This window comes from Liolophura sinensis, chromosome 5 (assembly GCF_032854445.1).
Source record: "Liolophura sinensis isolate JHLJ2023 chromosome 5, CUHK_Ljap_v2, whole genome shotgun sequence".
NCBI classification, from domain to species: Eukaryota; Metazoa; Mollusca; class Polyplacophora; order Chitonida; family Chitonidae; genus Liolophura; species Liolophura sinensis.
In genome coordinates, this window is record NC_088299.1 from 2,081,552 (window position 1) to 2,102,463 (window position 20,912).

The window sequence follows — 20,912 nt, forward strand, 5'->3', positions numbered from 1 at the left end:
CTACATCTTTCTCTGCAACTGTTCGCCGTTTGTCAACATCATCTTCACGCTGAATTTTCCCCCTTTCTGGGACGATAGTTCCACTCCTTCCGCTCTTATAGAACAGATACACATTGGCAATGACTACACTGATGACAAAAATGAGCTGTGCTTGTCGAGATCTGAGAATTTGAGCTAAGAGTTGTCTGCGTCCACCGACCATTGTCATAGTTGCATGAACATATCTGAAGAAAGGTACCAGTCAGCGATTGTAAACACTGACTTCGCAGCACCAATACGCTTTTAATCGGCTGCCTGCTTATTTTAGGGCTGCCTGCTTATTTTAGGTCTGCCAACAGACTATGCTTTTTACAATTTTTAAGGTAAAATATGGTGGTAAATGCAACACAGCTACTATTACATAATCATATATACAAATATTCTACACTTTGGAGATGTGAAAATATATATGCATTTACATATGCACTTATGAAATTTTTTCCATTGTTATCATGAACCAACAAGAATGTAGGATACTGTGCTTTATTCTGTGTTTTTAAACCTTTACAACTCAGTTCAAAAATGTCATTTATATAGACTTTCAAAGCTTTAAAAATGCCTCACTTGTGATGTGAGCTTTGATAAAATACCTGCTTGTCATCAGAGCGAGTGTTCTCACGAAGATTTTATAAAGATACTTTCCTTTTCAAAGCCTTAAAAGTATATCATTTTCAAATCCTTTGAAAATTATTTTCAGAGCTCCTAAAATCACTAATAAAGCTTAAAATTGAATTTCAAAGACAAGAATATATATTCAAAAATTTTAAAAAATAGGAATAAATAGCACAATGGCACCCCATGAGGATAAGCCTTAGGCCTATGTGTGTGTACAGATAGGTTTTCACGCGTCATGGAAATTTTATTTAGTTGTAAGTGTTTAATTTCCTTGTTTAGTTTAGTATTGCCTGGTGCCTGTATCCGAAATCATTCGAACACTATAAAAGGTTTAAAGTTACATGTTAAATGTGCATTTATATCCAGACATCATGAAACGCCGTTCGGAATCCGAAGACATTTCAAGGTTCAAGTGCGTGCGCGAGTGTGCACGTGTGTGTCATGACAGAAAATTTCCCATTGTTTATTATCGGACTTTATTCACTTTTTTTGCTTATTTAGTTACACAGATTTTGGTGCGTTGTTACAAAGTTTGTATTTGAATTACTAAATCCTACTTTGGACTTACAGTTTTATTCATACACGCCCAGTCTCGTGTAGGCAGCCCTGAACAAATTCACATCATTCATCGATTGTTTTCACATTTCTCCTGAGTGTACGAGTCAGTCCCAGATGTACTCTGGACCGAAGTTGAGCGGAAATTCCCGAACCATGTATTGTTGAAATGTCTAAACCAATCATATCTCGTAACCGGCATACCACGTGATGTCAACAGCTCGCTTGACATGTGGTGTGGCGGTTAACAGGTAAGAATTTTACCGTGGTGAGCTTTGGATTTCTTTTTGTAAAACATGCACTTGAAAGGAGGACCAAAAACACCCGCATTTATGACACTGCATGTCAGACGTTTAGGTCTCATTGGTCTAAAGAATATCTTTTGTTCTTTTCTGGAAAAGCTGTGTTAAACGTAATGGCGTTGTTGTTGTTGTGAATCAACGTGTTTCATCTTGTTTCTGCGGAACTTGCAAAACTGCTCATTAGAAACAGATGCTTTTCTGCATTTTTGTGAAAGAGTAATTATCAGATATTATGGGTGGTATTGTAGAAAATGACTTTTTTCTTGCAAGTTGCATAATCTGTGCTGTCAACTTTTATGAAATCAAAGTATGATTTACAATTTCAGAGTATTTGTTAGGATGGTTCTCCCGGAAAATTGAAACAATACTAGTGACAGTGTTTTATAGGCAATATGAGGGACATGGATTCATGGGAGTTCTGTATGTACTGGGAGTTGGGGTTAGAACCCTGGTGATACACCCTTCACACATGAGCGTTGAGGGAATGAAACGTTTTCTAACCCCTAACTCCTGTGAATTCGTGTCAGTCATAGGCTCTATAGTTCTGACTTGACACAGAGTCCAGTCTTCAGGTCTTGTAATCCTGAGTAAAAACTATACCTGCCTCTCAGAATAACAGCATGCACGAAGGATATTGCCATACCATCATAAATTTGGTACTGCGTGAAGCCGTAAATAGCCAAGGTACCGAACCCTGTCAGTGTTTTCTTTTGTCATAGCAATGTGCCGCGGTTTCAAGCTGATGTTTTGAAACCAGCAAATCTATGATTTCTACCTGATTGCACCCTGCTTGTCTGTCACAGCATGGCAGGGAGCATCAGTTTGCAGGTCCAGTCAAGAAAGTGACATGGCAGTGGGTAAGTTGAACAGAAGAACGACCAAGCGTTTCTATGCTGTTTCAAGGGTGTTTACTATGAAAAGCTATACCTTTACCTTTCTTCAGCAGATAAATTTAAAGTATAAAATAAGAAAACTGAATGCTGATATACGTAAATTGATGCTCCCAGAAAATGGAGGGAAAATGTGCACGCCTGAATGTATAGTTTGCGACTTCACATATCTTTATTTATTTATTTATTTGATTGGTGTTTTACGTCGTACTCAAGAATGTTTCACTTACATGACGGCGACCAGCATTATGGTGGGTGAAAACCGGGCAGAACCCGGGGGAAACCCACGACCATCCGCAGGTTGCTGCAGACCTTCCCACGTACGGCCGGAGAGGAAGTCAGCATGAGCTGGACTTGAACTCACAGCGACCGCATTGGTGAGAGACTCCTGGGTCATTTCTCTGCGCTAGTGCGCTAACCAACTGAGCCACGGAGGCCCCCATCGACTTCACATATCTGACTATTTCAAAACATTGGCTTGAAACAGCAGCATTTCACCCTGAGGGAAGGAAAGGCTGACTAAGAGTGATGTCTTGACTATTTGGCTTTACCCCAGTACTAAATTTAATGATGGTCCGTGCAATATTCTGGGAGCATGCTGATGTTGTTGAGTTGTAGATTGTTTTCTATTAGGAATACAAGATCTGGAGATACAGACTTTACAAGCTGACCCATTGTGTCCTCATTTTATGATGAGAAACATTTTTTCTTGTGCAACACGTTGTCACAGAATATGAGCACTGAGCCTTGCACGTGGACAACTGCTTTGGTAAAACTGCAACGCTTTTAAATATTTACATTTTTGCAGGCTTTCACACTTATTTTGTACAGTACAGGTTAAAAGAGTTTAAAACCAGGAAAGACAACTCTTTAGTAGCACTTTGTGAAGGGAGTGTCATGGATACTGTGTCTTTGATTATGTTTGATTGACTCTGACAGGTATACTGTCCCATGTAAAGTGTATCCATATACCCGAGATACGAATAGTACCCCTTTATTGTAAAATCACGGACTCAATAGTACGTCCAGGGTGGTACTTGACCCGTCATCTCATGATACTCATATTCTTATTAGATTCCATGGATATGATGTATGAAGAATCAACCGATCCCAGGCATGCAGGAATGGCTCACCATGCATGTGCAGTGTAGTCGCCATGGTGATACAGTATAGCATAATCATATACGGATGGGATCTGGTTGTACTGACTACTGTGCATGTAGAGATACATTTTTAAACTTTTCTTTTGATAGGTCTTACAGTTTTCAGAATGCCTTCAGATGAATTCTTGAGGTTTCAAAGCAAACGGTTACTAGACCAGCTGAAGGAAAAACAGGAAACATTGGGAAAAGCTATCTCATTGGCACATAATGGTGGACTCACAGCACAGAACGATGTCCTGACCTTGAGTGATTTAGGTTCAGGGAGTGGAAATGTAACAAAAGCTAAAAAATCATTGAGTTCAAAAGTAGGCAGTGTTAATACAAAATTTTTAAGCAAGCATATTGAGAATTCAGACTCGAGGGAAGTAAAAGGCCAGGGCATAAAAAAATTATCGCAAGGGGTGATAACACTTGATGATTCCTTGCACAGAGACACTGAAGCCTTTGATCCATATAAAGATCTTTGTCAGACTGATGGTTTGAACAGTAGAATAACCTGCACCACCCCGGTGAAAAAAGGAGGTGGGGCCACGGATAGGATTATGACCCCAACTTCTGTGAGGAGAGGCCGAGAGATCATTGACCGCAATGTGAGAGTGGAGACAGTAAAAAATCACAGAGAGAGCAATCATGTTACATCCGTATTATCCACAGAAAGAACTGCAACTCACCGCCCCTATAATGTGATTGGCAGGGACTCAGACCTGCCCAGGACAGAATCAACCAATCACAGTCAGGTCACAGGAGACCAAGGCGTGTCACATGATCATCGTCAGTATTCAGAAGAGGACAGCTATTACTACAAGAAGTTAACAGATGGTGGAAATGACAGGAAAAAGGTCAACTTTATTAAAGAGGCGACACTGAAACCCAAATCCATTCTGAACAGTGCAGGTCCTTACCGTGCAAAGAAGCGAAATGGAGTAAGATTTTTTCATATATTTATTGTTTCCTTAACCAGGTGACTTCTCTGTATGACACAGACTATAATCTACACTAGAGACAAGCTAGCTAGGCTTAACTTTCCATGGTTTTATGCATTACAAACTACATGTAATCTCTCATCACATCTTGGATGGTGGTGTGATGCATATTACTCAAACTGGTTTTCTGTATTAAATTACCACCAATCGACTACATCTATTTTATTGGATAGACACAATATGCTTGACAGTCAGTGATTCAGTGTTTAAAGACACCTGTATAAAACACATTTATGTGTTCATTATGCAGACACGGCAGGATTCGCAGATGGCCTTAAAAACTAGGAAAATCCTGCTAGCCGTATGTGGGACAGTATGGCAGCAACCTGTTGATGGTCATGGGTTTCCCACGTGCACAACCCAGTTTCCTCCGACCATAATGTTGGCCGCCATCGTATAAGTGAAATATTCTTGAGTACGGCATAAAACACGAGTCACGTCAAATAAATAAATAAATAACTGATAAGGATGGGGGGGGGGGGGGTGTAATTCAGTGGAAGCCTATTGCTCTAACTGGTTTTCTGTATTAAATTACCACCAATCCACAACATTCCTTGGACAGGATAGACACAAAATGCTTGTCTGTCGGTTTTCATTGATTTTTGTAGTTGGGACTAGATGAGCCTTGAAATTGACACTACAGAACCAACATGGGCTTTGTCTATAGTATTAAAGCCAAAATTCGTTTGTGGGGGGGGAGGGGAGTGTGGAGTAGCCTGGAAAATGTGAATGTTTGGGGTGGAAAAAGCCTTGAAAAAGTCTGAAAATTTGAAATCTTCAGTGTATGATACACAGTATATAAAGTAGTTACACATATACATGTACAATGATCAGAATGTTACGGTGTTACTGTGACATTTTATATTAATACTTTCTGTATTTCAAGTTTGCAACAGATGTGTCCAAATATATTTTACAATATAAAAATATGCACATTATTGATTAACTCAGAAAGTTCATTTATGTACAGTATTCATCCGTGCATATGTATACTTGGTGAATACATGCAGATCAGTGTATACCACTGTATACTTGGTGAATACATGAAGATCACTGTATACCACTGTATACTTGGTGAATACATAAAGATCACTGTATACCACTGTATACTTGGTGAATACCTGTAGATCACTGTATACCACTGTATACTTGGTGAATACATGTAGGTCACTATATACCACTGTATACTTGGTGAATACAAGTGGATCAGTGCATACCACTGTATACTTGGTGAATACGTGAAGATCACTCTATACCACTGTATACTTGGTGAACACATGAAGATCACTCTATACCACTGTATACTTGGTGAATACATGAAGATCACTGTATACCACTGTATACTTGGTGAATACATGAAGATCACTGTATACCACTGTATACTTGGTGAATACATGTAGATCACTTTATTCAGCTGTATACTTGATCATCTCTTGCAGTCTCTCAGCCGAGTCAGTTTTAATGACACCTCACAATGTGGACGCACTTCACCCAGCTTCCTAGAGGACAAAACATCCAGACAGTTGCTGGGTTATGATTGGATAGCTGGCTTGATCGACAATGACCCAAGCATTATTGACCAATCAGAAGCTTTCTTTGAGGAGTTGCGAGATTTTCGACGTGTGAACAAAGAAGAGTGCGAGAACAAAGCTTATATGGAGTGAGTTCATGGTTGTTAAAAGCAGGAACAGTTTAATATTCACTGGTATTTATTTATCTGTTGTTTAACGCCAAGCTCAAGGATCTCTCAATTATACTACAGCGATGAGATTTATATTTAAAAAATCACCAGCCTTTGGGCACTAAAAAAAAAATCTTCCAAAACCATTAACCTTTGGCAAGTTCCTGATGGTCGTCATATTGGTGGAAGACAAGTGGTCTTTGACGGACGTTGGACCGTCCAAACAGTCACACGAGTGTCATTGACCGCTGTCTGTAACCAGTGTCCAACATAGTGAAACCTACATGTACAAATTCCCTGTACAATGTGAGGTTAACGTGAACTGAAGTTTTAGGGCTCAGACTCCTGTAGCTACTCATTCTAAAATTCAAACTCTTGCAAATTTACTGTGCTAAAACCAACAACAAAAGAACATAGTAAAAGATTATCATTTCTTAAATATGCATGTAACTATATCATGATTAAGTTAATTTACAATGTTAAAACGTCCGCAAAGCAGGAATATATAGCTTTATAATGCAATTTTTGTTTTAGGGATGCCGTTGGTAAATTCTCAATTCTTTGTGTTTGAAACTGTGTTGTTTTGATTGTTCATCTTCACTGCAGGGGTCCACTGAGTATTATAAGAGCCAGAGAGCCGTCAGTGGTACAGGAAGCTTTGAAAGCTAGTAAGTGCGGTGGTCTTAGGACCAATCAAACGGCTGTAAATTTTTAAAAGTTAGTTGATTGGTTAGTCTGTGGGCCTTTCAAACTTTGACAAACTATGCCAGTTGATAAAATTTTTGACCCATCTTTTAACTTAGGCTGTTGACCTTATGAGGGGCTGAAATGCAAGACAATGTCGACTTTTTTGTGGGGGGAGTGTTGTGGGGAGTGGGGATGGTTCTTTTGGTATCAAAAGATAATGAATGTTATCAAAATGTCGGTGTGGTGTATATCAGGCTAGATGTACCTCGGGTATGTCAGTTAACTGACGATATCTTTTCCTTTATTACCAAACACTACTATAATTTAGTTTGCGTGAATAATTTATTACATGTAATTTATTGGTGATCAACATCGTATCGGTACTCAAAAAGTTTTCACTTACATGGCAGTCATATTTATGTGTAGAGTTTCCCATCCGGGCTTCTCACATTTTCCTCCTACCATAACACTGGCTGAGAGCAAAGAAGGCAAATATTCTTGAGTACAGTGCAAAACATCAAACAAATAAATACGTAAATAAATCTTTTCACCAAGCCTCGTACAAAGTCACAGTCTCAGAGAGCTTAAATCCTTATTTGTGCTGCATCACTGCCAGCACTTGCAAATTTTGTCTCTTACTCAACTTTTCTTTGTGTTAAAACTTGATACACATGTATCCTTTTATCTAAAGTATGCACAGCATGAATCTAATGGACACTTGAAACAACTTTATTGATGAATGCTGATCATAAGTCTGCCCACAGACCTAAGTGGTGAGGCTTTACCTGAACAAGCCGACCTTCTTATCTAGTGGTGGAAATTATGTGAAGAGAATGTAGAGAGTGACACATGCGCTGTAAGGAGTATGTCTCACTCCTTGTGACTGTGTTGTTCTCGACAGAAGTGAAGCCCTACACTGTGAATGACAGGTTGTTCACTGTTCCTGTAAAGAACGACTTGTTAGCCAGCTATGTAGGCGAGCCAACTGAGGACACGGTAGAGAACAAGGAACCGTCTTACGATGCTCCCAGATTTGTCAGGTGAGCCTTTAAAGCGGACTGGGAAATCTGCTAGTATAAAACTTTTGAGAATAATAAGATATAAAAGCAAATAATTTATAAATCTTTATATTAACTCTCATTTGTTTTCATACCTTGACAAGATCAAAGCTCATTGTCTGTATAAGCTATGATTAAGCAATTCTTTTTTTTTTTCTTATAACTGTTTGTCGGTTGGCAACTTGGCCAGTTGGTCAAATTTTGGACCTCATACTGTGTACACTTCAAGGTGGACCTCCTATCTTTAATACCGGTAATTCACTTTAGTGAAAGGTCTGACTGTATGCGGGCAGCATGTCATTAACAAGGAATGTTGCAGCTCATCTGGTGTGAATTACACTTCTTTGTACACGTGGAAATGTTTCATTTACTGCTCGTGTCCACCACCACTTCATGTTGAGAGGTGTAGTTTGTTATCTTCATCCAAGCCTCTTTGATTTCTGAGCTTTGGCCTGCTAACTTTTTTGAAAAGTATATCGGTAATTTGCAGTATTTATTTATTTAATAATTTAATTATTTATTGATTGAGAGGGAGCCAGCATGAGCTGGACTTGAACTCACAGCGACCGCCTTGGTGAGAGACTCCTGGGTCATTACGCTGTGCTAGCACGCTAACCAACTGAGCCACCGAGGCCCCCTAATTTGGAGTATGAACTTTAACTATCAACCTGTGCAAGGCATCAACACTTAAGATCTACCCTGACAGAATAAAAAATAGGAAAGAAAAAGGATTCCTACCCCGTTTTTTCTGACAGGTCTGGGTTACAAAGAATTTTTTAATGCTGGCCTTTTGTGATGGGAAAGTTCAGAGTAAGATCCAAACATTTTATGCAGCTTTCACTGTAGGATGGATATCTGAACTATATCTGAGTATGTGATAACACTGATAAATATGTTTTCTTTTGCACAGGGGGCCTCCGTGGCTCAGTTGGTTAGTGTGCTAGCGCAGCGTGATGACCCAGCAGTCTCTTACCAATGCGGTCGCTGTGAGTTCAAGCCCAGCTCATGCTGGCTTCCTCTCCAGGCGTACGTGGGAAGGTATGACAGCAACTGGCAAATGGTTGTGGGTTTCCCCCGGGCTCTGCCCGGTTTCCACCCACCATGATGCTGGCTGCAGTTGTAGAAGTGAAATATTCTTGAGTACGGCGTAAAACACCAATCAAATAAATAAATAAATAAATTCTTTTGCGCAGGGTCAGTATACCTCGCTCAACATTGGGGTCCCCTCACCGCTTCAAACCTCACCGACGACGCAGCTTTGACGCCACAGATTCCATGGCGCTCAGAGAGGTAGGAATAAAGTCCATCCAGATATCAAGCATTAATCTGATATTTTTAAAGACATTCTAGATAAATGCGTCATGGTACTCAATTTATTGTAATTCTAATTTTAACCATAGATTTATTTATGTATGCATTGATTGATATTATACGCTGTTTCAAGAATATTTCACTTATACGATGGCGGTCAGCATTATGGTGGGAGGAAATTGGGCAGAGCCCAAGGGAAACCCATGACCATCCATAGGTTACTGGCAGACCTTCCCACGTATGGCTGGAGAGTTTTTAGCACAGATAGTAGTAGTGCTGAAAGCAGAAAGCTCCATTTATTTCTCAGTTTTTAAGATAGGAATATGTTATTCATTATATGGACTAACTACTAACCAAAAACCCCCAGAGAATATGCCCCAGAAATTAGGTGTGCCACCTCATTAAAAATTGTGCATGTATCAGTATGTATATGCCAGTTTTTATTTTTCGTATGTCACATTATGTTGTATCTGATCAAGATGCGTACACTCAAAATTGTAAATGTTCATTTGAGTCTTCATGGCGCTGTGTTTGGTGTGGAAAGCCCTTGCTGGCTGAGATTGTTTAAGTGCTGGGCCCAAATTCACAAATCGTCATAAATCTGTCCTTATGTTAAATAAAGTTGCCTCTTGACACTGGAACCTAGACAGTGTCTTTTATGAAAAAGGTTATGAGAAATGTGACTTAAGGAGTTTTGTGAAATTGGCCCCAGGCTCAGTCAACCTAAGGGCTTGTTCGCTGCAACTATCAGGCCATTGATGGAGGATGTTGCATGTTCAAGTCCTGTCCAGTGGGGCTGCGGTGTGTCCGGTACCTAGCAAACCTGGGCAGGCCACCTTTTTATACGTGAAGTAAATCCTGAGTACGGAACAAATAAATACATAAATACTAGGTGTTCAGGAGATCTACTACATGTATATGCTCCTCTTCCAAAGGAAGTTTGTATGCATAATATTTCTGCTCCTCAGCATTGCCTGTTAGGATGGGAAAGTTCTCGACCAGCTATGCTGCCCACTGCCTCAAACATTGCCTTGAAGGATGCTAGCAGAGGCATCAAAACCAACATTGCCACTGTAAGTAAGACTGCATGGAATGTTATACTGTATCTGGTATCTTCAGTATGACGCCAGTATGGTATGAGCAAGATCGCCGTCGTGTGAGTGAGATATTCTTGAGTATGGCGTGAAAAGATTAATTGGGGTCTGTACTTCTGCCTGGTCCTCGAACCCTGCTTTCCGTGCTGTAAGCAAATGGGACCAGATTTTGATAAAACCATGTAACCAGACTCTTTTTATGGAAATTAAAGATGAGATATGAAAAGCAGCCAGGTCATTGCACAGGTTGTGCATACAACAGTGGGACATGAATTCTCGGATGTAACATGTTTATGTACCAATTTACATTTTTAACTTCTTTTTCCTCTGCCATAACAGACCCTTGAGGAGGCAGAGAAGGTAGCATCCAGCTTTTTCTGGCCCAACAGTGGCTCTTCCAGCACAGAGCACACTGACCGCCGTGTCATCAAGGACTCCCTGTTTCAGCAACGCTATAATTCTTTGCTCGAGGGCCTCCAATCCAGGGGAAGTTGCACTGACATTCCAACAGCTTCCATGCCAGACACAAGTGTATCAAAAGGAGGAGGCAGTATTCAGTTTTCCTACAGCCTGCCTAAAAGCAGCAAGCCGTCCACAAGTTTGAGCAAATCCTCTGACAACCTCCTGAACTCGACCTACTCACTGATATATGAGATGGAGAGGCTTAAACAAGAGGCTGATGCACGCTTAAATGTTCCAGCTCTGTGAAAGTGTTCCGCTCATCTTAACCACATTTACCACTGTACGTGTCTCGCTGAAAGTCTCACAGGGCACTTAGTAATTACAAAATCACAGAGTGTTTACTTACAGCTTGTACAAGACGAGCTTGTAAAATTTGCTTTAGCAGATTATAGATCAGAGCCTGGAGATGTTGATTTCAAAATGTGTTTACTAATTAAATTGTTTTTAATCAAGGACATGAAAGTTGTGGCTTAACGAAACTCAGGCACCAAATGTTAATGTTATTTTTCAGCAAAAAATTATGTCAGTTGAGAGACAAAGTGAAAAAAAAAAAAAGAATGTAGAAATCATTTGTACATGTAGTTTAATTTGGCTGCAGACGTTGTGCACAACGTGGTATGATGCAGCTGAAATCGCCATAGTTACTGTGATAATAATTTGTGTAAAGTTAATTCTTAATAAATCTGAAAATATTAATCTTCTATGTGTTGAGTGCTTGTGGAATATAGGAACCTCACTGATTCAGGATGGTTCAGGTGTTTTTTCTGGGACGGTCACCAATGTGGTTGTGTGGACGTTTTCAGCTCTGGCCGTCTTGAATGCATCCTGAAGTCAGAGGGTGGGTCAGGTACCTGCAGAGGTCGGTGGTTTACTCCAGGCCCTCATTTCCTCCACCAATAAAGCTGACTGTCGACAGATCAGCTAAAAATTCTTGAGCATGGCGTAAAACACCTGTCAAATCAAGAAATTAAATATATTGATTGATATAAATGTTCATTGTAGTTGAAGATGCAGAGTGAAATGTTCATTGCTTATGTGAACGTGATGGTTTATGCCACGACTTTCGTATTGGCATACATGTAGGCCTGTGCTCGGAGGAAAAGTAAATTTAATTTTTCCAAAATGCTTTAACAGCCAAAAAGTAGAATTGGGGTGTTGAAATGTATAGGGATTTGAAGCACACTTGGGTTCAACAGAGAAAAAGAGATGACTGTATGATGGCGTTGATCTCTCCGTCATGGTGGAATAGTAAATCACGCCGTGTATCTCCACATACATACATGGCGTAGACATTCTGAATTAACTGAGATGAAGTAGTCTCCCTTTGACCACTAGATACATTTCCACCCCCCCCCCCCCATCCCTCCCACCCCACCCTTAACATGAAACGAGTTAGTTACTGACTCCCATTTTCTCTATTCCCGATTTTCTATTACATCTGGATCACGAAAACAAATTGACCGAGAAGGAAACAGTTAATTTATTCTCGAAAGAAAGTCTTTATTCTCTTTCTGTCGCAATGGAACCAGGTAATATCTCCTCGGCTCTCGTCTTTGCACAGCAGTCCTTCGAAACTAGACTTTACGACTTTTCAGGGATCAACAGGACCCCAGAAATCAATTCCCCCCCCAAAAAAACTGTGAACCAAAAGGTTTTAAAGTGCTATGGTCTCTTTCTGTGAGAACAAATCAGGTAAAATCAACTCAGACATGTCCAACTTTTTTCTTGTTTAAATATAAAAAGTTCTGCATGTTCTAGCATAAAACCAAATCTTAGAATTTCATACAACACGATCTATTTATTTATTTGATGTTTTACGCTGTACTCAAGAATATTTCACTTATACGACGGCGGCCAGCATTATGGTGAGAGGAAACCGGTCAGAGCCCGCGGGAAATCCACGACCATGGGAAGGTTCCTGACAGACCATCCCAGGTAGGGCCGGAAAGGAAGCCTGAACTCACAACGACCGCAATGGTGAGAGGCCCCTGGGCCATTGCGCCGTGCTGTCACGCCAGACACCTCGGACACGGAGGCCCCCAATACAACAATAAGAAAGGATTTAATTAATGCATAGTCTTGATATGTGCTGTAAATTTACTGGTTTTGGAAGATTATTTCGATATTGCAGTGTTGTATAAAAGATGGACATACTGTGAAATACAGATATGCACATTTCTGACAAATGTCACATCAAGATACATTTACATTACATATTTTACATTTATATATATATATTGCAGCTGAAAATGTAGACATTCATATATAATACCGAAAGGCGCGTTCACTAACATGTTTCTTTATGCATAACACTAAGAACATGTACTCGCGATGGTAAATTTTGTTATTGAATCTTCATAGCATAGGGCATGATATGCAACTCCTCTCCAGGCCAAGGAGCTAGGTACCCAAACCATCTAATAACCTCGCGGACTATTTTACGTCGTCTTATTAGACCTTTAATGCGACCTATATTTATAGTTGCACATACTGAAAATAACATGAACAAGAATTTCTTGAAGATGCCAAAAATCCTCATATGTTTTGAAGACGACAAGAAAAAGCCGTAATTTGTGCACAAGACGGAGGAATATCGTCAACCTAAGGGGATAAAGCTGAAGTAGTGTAAAATCCCATTTCTCAATTTAATTTCCTGCAAAATGAAAGGGCTGGCAGGTGAACGCAATGATTGTTTAATGACTTGCAAATCTCGCTCTAAAGCGTGATGTCGCCTTAAATGAATAACCACTCATGACGTAGGCCTGCCCCATAGAAATGTCTTACCTAACATTCCCACTAGTAGTTGCCAAACAATCACAGTTTTCCCCGTGTTTGCATATCTTTAGTATTCCATCACAATCAAGCTTGCCGAGCAGCAGATCCGTGGGGGCGCTTGCGTTCAAGTACAGTATATAAGGCCTCAGAAGCTGGAACGGCTGTTTCGCAAGCGTGACAGAAGGCGAAGAGACTGTTTTATGGGCACTCGGTGTTGTGGAGTAACAGGTTTGGGGAATAACACCAACGGTGCTAGAAGAGCTCTTCGGGAATTTTTATCCACAAAACGTTCCACTTATCTGCGTTCTCGCCATTTCCCGATAATCGAACTGTACCTCAGTTATCCAACCTCAAGTATTTATTCATCCATACAGATTACTATTGCCTTATCGGGGTATCTTTTTCATTTAACACGTATATTTTTATAAAATTACGTTTAAAAATGTTTTATAATCATTACCTTTTACTTTCAGGTAATGTGTGAAGGATTGGTATGAGACTTAAATTTTGGCTTTCAGTGTTTATTTCTAGAATTTACTTTCCGATTCTGGCAGCATAGCACCTAGTAAGGTCTAGCTTCCGTTTTTGACTTAACAACGTAAATGTATGTATTCTAAAATTCCCAGACTGGCATATTCCTTTTCTCTGTGAGAAACCGGTAACTGTGCACGATATTATCGAATACAAATATATTATTTAGGAATACGTTGATGTTCAGCTGAGATAAGGATATGTGGTGACAAAAATTCGGACCTTGCAAGAATGGTATGGACCAAGTGACGTTTTTTCTCGTTTGGTAATCATTTTGGTCTCCTGCATTTTTTAAACCAACAGTTTTTGGTCGCTAGAAAATCGGACCTGGGCCGATGCAAATGTTTAACATGTATCTGAAAAGGTAACCCTGTCGTAACACCAGACATGAAATTAGCATAATCCAGCCTATGGTATGCCTGCGGAGTTGCAAGGCCCTTGCATTGCCTGTAAAACAGATTGCAGCCCTTGCCAACACTTGCATAACGCGAATCGTCTCGGACATCCATTCCCATTGGTTATGTCCCTCTTCACTACGTGTTGTCATGGAAGTTAGGCCAGGCGCAATTCGCGACGGTTTTTGTAAAATAGGCCCAATGATGCCCGCGCGGAAGGTGAACACACCCGGCGTTCGTCTTGCGAACTTTCAATTTCACCATCACTCAGTTAATGACTTTGACGCCACAGCGATGCAATACCAACAACGGATGGATGTAAAAGTAACAGATATATATTTATCAATGCACAGTTAGTGTACATGCAGCCAAAAATTTTATCAAAATATTTTGATCATCGTTTTTTAACCTATTTTTTAATTTTTTTTTTTTTTTATTCCAGCCATGTCCACATTGCCAGTCTTAGCCAGAGCAGATCCCAATCATGCCCACATTCCCAGTCTTCGTCAGAGCAGATATCCGGATGTTAACCGCACATGGAAATGGATTTTTTTTAATATTTAGTCTTTGACCGTCTTTTTGAACTTTCTTTGTAAAATTAAGTTGAATCTGACCTTTCATTATATTATTCACAGAATTAAACTTAAATATTAATACTTATTTAATTCTAGTTTTTTAAAATGTATTTTGTAACGAGGAGAAATATATTGCATTGTATGGGTAGGGGAGGGGATGATATATATTTTTCTTTTAAAGCTCCATTTCAGATTCTACCACTAAGACTGTACCACCCACACTCCAGACTCCCCAGATGACCAGCCATCGATATGACCAAACAACTTAAATGTATGGCTTTGAAATTTCTGATTTCTTTCTATGCTACTCGAGAAATGTACCTGACTATAGGTGTAAAAGTGTTTTCTTTTCATTTACATTCATCTATTGTAAATTGTTAGCCCAAAGAGCATTTTTTTTTTTTTTTTTTTTTTAAATTAGAAGACCACAAAAAAAAATGGTGATATTTCATCTCGACTGAGTGAGGGTGAAAATGGAAGGTGTTCACCTTTCGCGCGAACGTCCAAAACGGGAACCATACTTATTGCAACGCATATGCCGCTCTTTTTGATTTATTCGGAGACTGAGCAAATTATAACTACCTTCTAGCGAAACTTTAAAAGTGACTGATCGGAGTAACCATAAGCTGGACGTAATCATCACTGGTATGGTGTCGCGTAATCAATCCCCTGCGTACAAGGCAGGACTGTTTTGCTTAACCTGATGTCGATTTCACCTAGGCTTACGGCATAATGTACTTTTCTAATCTGCATTTGTTTTTGTGCAGCTTTTTTAATGAAACTGCTGCAGACCAACTTCCCCCATGTCCTGTGCCATTGGCCGAGGTGGTTAGCACGAATTTTCGTAAATCTCCAACTATAACAAATGAATTAGATTGATTTTTTTTATATATTTTTTTTCATTTGTTTTTTTTTAATATTCGCAGTGTTAGTGGAGTTTACCCATAATTCTTCATTTCCCTTGTTGGCACCCCTAACTCACCTCGTAACTTAACGCTATTCGTCCAAATTGGGGCCGGATATGTCCTCACGCCGCGGCTTAAAAATAACTTGTGTGATTGGAACCGACATGTGTTCAATCCTGTTATACGATCAGGTTTCCGGAGGATTACACGGAAATCGGTACCAAAGCCGATTCATGCGAAGTTTCACAGCTGCCTTATCCATGAATTATACAGACACGATTTCCTCTTTTACAACATACTAGGCCGTTGATGCCGTTAGCGAGATCAGCAAGCCTGAACTCAGTGACCTTTGTACAACACACTGGATTCTTCGGGTCATTAAAATCTCATTAGGAGTCAACTCTTGAGCTTGTTTCTGTGTATTTCTGTACACATAGATGCGGTTCTAAGACATATTTTATGAACCATACCATACTATTTATTTGGTGTTTTTTACGCAGTATTCAAAACACTTTATGACCACTTACACTCGCCAAAAAATTTAACCTGTTAATTTTAACAGGAAGTCTGTCCTAGTGCTGATAGAATGTATTCTGCAATTGCAGCAGATTGTTCTGTTAAAATATAGCCTATTTTATTAATTCCACTTTGTATTAATTCCACATTGTATTAATTCCACATAAAGATTCTGAGACTAGCGGGACATTATATTGAATATGACTGAATATTGTTATAACAGAATACATTCTAGGGTCACTCGGACAGACTTTCTGTTAAAATTAAGATTAATTTTTAAGTGTACTAAAAGAAACCAGAAACCAGCACTTGACAAACCGAACCCGAGCTAGATTCAAACACGTGACCACATTAGCGAAGATGTGCAAACGGTTGTTTTCTGGGAATAATTATTTCGTGAGAATGTTGCCGAATCTCCAGCCCAGTAAGTATATCTTAATTTGTGTACACAAAATGGAATAGAAAAGAGTAATCGAAAGGAAACCATTCTTTTTACAGCAATATAACGGAGACTAAGATGCAATAGCTAGGTCCTCTATTTAACAGAAAACTGGGGAGAGAAAAATAGAGTACAACGGTTTTTTTTTGTTGTTTTTTTTGTTTTTTTTTTGTTTTTGTGTCCGGATTTATAGCTGAAGGAAACTAGACAACGTGAAGCACCGCACCTTGGTAGTTTCCCTGATAACCGGACTCGCGGCCGTAAATGAGACCGTCTGAGTTGGATTCGAACACGTGACCTCGTGTATAAAGATTAGTGACCTTTTTAACTCGCACGATTTAAAACTGTTAGTCGTCACAGGCTACTCTTGAAAAGCCTAGTTTTCTGGCGTAATAGTGCATTCAGATACTATGCCGTTTATTGATTTTGATTATATAACGCAAACCTAGAGGTATAAAAAGTTCCTTTTTTATACGAAACTGTCAGTTTTTATTGAGGGGGGAAACTGAAGTGACCGGATTAAACCACTGACCTTTGTCCAGCCACTGGTTAACTCTCCTACATACCACAGTGGTGAAAACCAAGTAATCTCCAGCGAACGTCATCCAAGTCAACACGAGAGATTGGCATAGACTGCCAAAAAAAAAAATTCTTTATTATTATATTAAAGAGATCTCTTATTTAAGCATGGCAAGATCAGTTTGTATCAAATCCTGTTTGAAAGCTCGGGTTATCACCAGCAGGCGTTTCCTTAATATACACTGTTGGGTTTACACATGCACAGACGAACATGATATACTATCACCAAGATCCCGGGTTTGACCCTATATTTCGAGTTACCGAGCCTTTGAAAGGCTAATGCCTTAGCCACTCGGCCGCGGCCCTCACCCTCGAAGTTTTTGTTTATGTAATTTGTGTAGGTCAGTAGGTATTCAAGGTTACTGGTGCCTTAATCACCTGCGATTTACCGAGCAGCACAGTTTCGACAAACACAGATCGATGCCATAATCAGAACCCATTTTTTTTTCTTTCCACACGACCGTAGAAAGTAATTTCTAGATTCGTCGATCCTGGATTGGTAAATGAGACTTACGAATGATACGCAATTCCAGAACACTGAAAGACTTCAAAACTGTTTATTCGAGGAAGAGCCAAATTCATAAGGCTTGTATCCCAAGATAATGCTAGCCTGAGATAAAGGTTATACTTCGGGTTTAATTTCAGGATTTACATCATATTGATTAATAAGGTGTAGTATGACACGTCAAGTTTAATAAATTTAGAACTGCCTGATTACAACCTATTTGCCAATAACTTTGAAAACCCCGAAAGCACTTTAAGGGAAATAATCCCTGGAGTAAAGTACACAGCTGGGTCGGGGAGACTCTGCTTTATCTTAAATCCAATGCATCTGGCAGAGAAAAAAAACAGCCTTTCTAAATCTGACAAAAAATCTTTAAAAGTCCACTAGCACGGAATGAAAGCTTCATATTAGGCACGGACTGATGGCGTTTGCTGAGCACTGGTCTTTCACGTATGTGTAGTTTACAGACGTGTATTCATATCCGATTCGTAATTTGAACGTTGTGTAACCACATTTTGTGCAGCGCAAAAACGTATGGATCATTGATTTGAAGCCCATCTCCACTCAATCTACCTGCCCCCCACCCTCCCAACACCTGCCTCCATCCCAACATCTGCCCTTCCCCCGCTCTACATAACTTCATTTCCCCCTTGTCCTGGTCTTCATCCACCACGTCAGTGTCATTCACATTCAAAGGGATAACATAGTGTCCATTTTCATTTTAAACTTCAGAAAGTACCTCCGTGCTATCGATCTTCCACCTGTAGTTTATATTTCCCTTGAAGTCCAATTCAAACTGGACTATTTAAGGATTGGCAATGCATGGATGTATTGATCGACAATGATCAACCTCAACCTGGTTCAAACTGCGGACACCGTGAACTTTAAAGGTTAATGAACTAGGCTTAGGTCAGTGTCTAGGGTAATGAATGATGAAAGAACGACAAAGGGGACGGAGGCCAAATGAAAATATCGGAGAAGACTAGGTTTTACGGTGACTGCATTCAGAAGATCCGCGAAGTTCCTTCGAACATGGAGCGTCATCACTCGGATGTGTCCTGAGGAAGTGAATGTAAACAGTGCAACAAAAGATTCCCCCCCCCCCCCCAAAAAAAAAACATTGTTTGATATGTCAAGGATTAAGGTGCAGGTGCACTTTTACGCTAATGAGCACGCGCAAACTGAAAATCGGTCGTTTTTGAAAATTCCATAAAAGACAACCAGATTTTTCGCCGCCAAATTTTGATCTCGGAGAATTCGTTACCAGTCCTGAAATATTCATGCGGGTGAGCATTAAGGACATGATACACACCACAAGAAGATGACATTCAGTTTACCCTGAAAGTGACTTTGTGTATATTTGCAAAGAAACCTACATCGACAGCTCGGCATCGCGGACACCATCAACCCGTCCGCCTTCAAAGTTCACACGCAGTTGGGAAATAAACCACTTATCGGACTGTCATCTGTAGATTGAGGAATTCGTCTTAACTGTGGATTCTATATGTCGACTGACGCGCCTTTTTGGAAGCCTGAATAGTCCGGATTTGGAGGCTGTCTGACTATATACATATACTTTGTAATTATTTTTATTGTTTTGTATATTATTGTCAGTTGTATTATTTGTCTGTCTTGTTCAAATATATGTATTGAACTGATTCAAGCATCTTCGCGATTTCTTTGTTTGATCTTGTGTAAGGCCTATCGCTGATCTGAGAGTTAAACAAGCTAGTTTCTCATCTTTACTCTCCGATAGTGGTACCCTCACAATTATACATATGAATGGAGGGAATAAAAGGAAACCAATTCTGCCTGGCTCCGGACCTCTCTAATCACACCATCAGTTACAATAAGTTTTTATTCATTTATTTGATTAGTGTTGAATCACCTCCATGGTCGATGTGGTTAGCACTCCAGCACGGCACAATGACCCAGGAGCCTCTCCCCATTTCGGTCGCTCTGAGTTCGTCCAGCTTATGCTGTCTTCCTCTCCGGCCGGACATGACTGTCTGCCAGTAACCTGCGAATAGCATGGTTTCTCACGGGCTCTGTTCGGTTTCCTCCTATCATAATGCTGGTAGGCGTCCTATAAGTGAAACATTCTTGTAAAACACTAAATAGATTGTTTTACGCCGTCCTCAAGAATATTTCCCATATACGACGGCGGCCAGCATCATGGTGGGAGGAAAACGGACAGAACCCGGGGGAAACTCACGACCATCCACAGGTTGCTGACAGGCCTTCCCAGCATGAACTGGACTTGAACTTACAGGGGCAGCGTTAGTGAGAGGCTCCTGAGTCACTATGCCACTCTAGGCGCCAGAGCTGTGTGGTTGGAGAAGTGGTTTGGGTACGATAACCTCGTTTACTCAATTCGCACAGCGGCAGGTGGCAGACAACAGCTGTGGCAGAGGTAACAAGATGCCAGCAATAATGTTAACCACTTCTAGGATTGTGAGAGATTGATTAAAGTATTAATGGGATACGTTTTCCATCGCAATGGCTAGAGCTTTGTTCAAGACTTCCTAAAACAAGGGACTGCATAAAATATACAAAGGCTCATAAAATATATTAAAGCTTGAAGTCACTTTAGCAGATGCCAATGGAAGACTGTGGTAGTTTTGATAGTTTATTGTGACTGACAAGACATCCATCAAGCCAATGTCTGTTGTGAGTGAATGGTTTTACTCCTTGGATCATTACACTTTGTAACAAGCTATTTTTCTATCTGCCCAGACATATTAGCCTAGGTATGACTAATCGGGAACGAACAAATGTCTGCGTTTTCTTGCAGCACTGGTTTGGAATACAAGGAAATGTTATGTGCATAACTGCCGTCAGCTTCTAAATTT

General features: G+C 40.0%; 1 protein-coding gene across 1 annotated transcript; it reads left to right on the plus strand.

Moving 5' to 3' along the window:
• The first annotated feature begins 1,444 nt into the window (after window positions 1-1,444).
• LOC135465876 (uncharacterized) lies at window positions 1,445-11,389 on the plus strand. Its single transcript, XM_064743243.1, has 8 exons — window positions 1,445-1,460; window positions 3,655-4,487; window positions 5,987-6,207; window positions 6,835-6,896; window positions 7,817-7,955; window positions 9,167-9,263; window positions 10,253-10,357; window positions 10,718-11,389. Exons 2-8 carry the CDS (start codon window positions 3,672-3,674, stop codon window positions 11,084-11,086), a joined length of 1,809 nt encoding a protein of 602 aa, XP_064599313.1. The 5' UTR covers window positions 1,445-1,460; window positions 3,655-3,671; the 3' UTR covers window positions 11,087-11,389.
• Window positions 11,390-20,912: the final 9,523 nt, after the last annotated feature.

Excerpts from the sequence above, each read along its gene's own strand:
- LOC135465876 (XM_064743243.1), top strand. The coding sequence starts at position 3,672 with ATGCCTTCAGATGAATTCTTGAGGTTTCAAAGCAAACGGTTACTAGAC. Across the intron at positions 6,208-6,834 it reads GAGAACAAAGCTTATATGGA|GGGTCCACTGAGTATTATAA; the intron begins GTGAGTTCATGG and ends TCTTCACTGCAG. Across the intron at positions 9,264-10,252 it reads ATTCCATGGCGCTCAGAGAG|CATTGCCTGTTAGGATGGGA; the intron begins GTAGGAATAAAG and ends TCTGCTCCTCAG.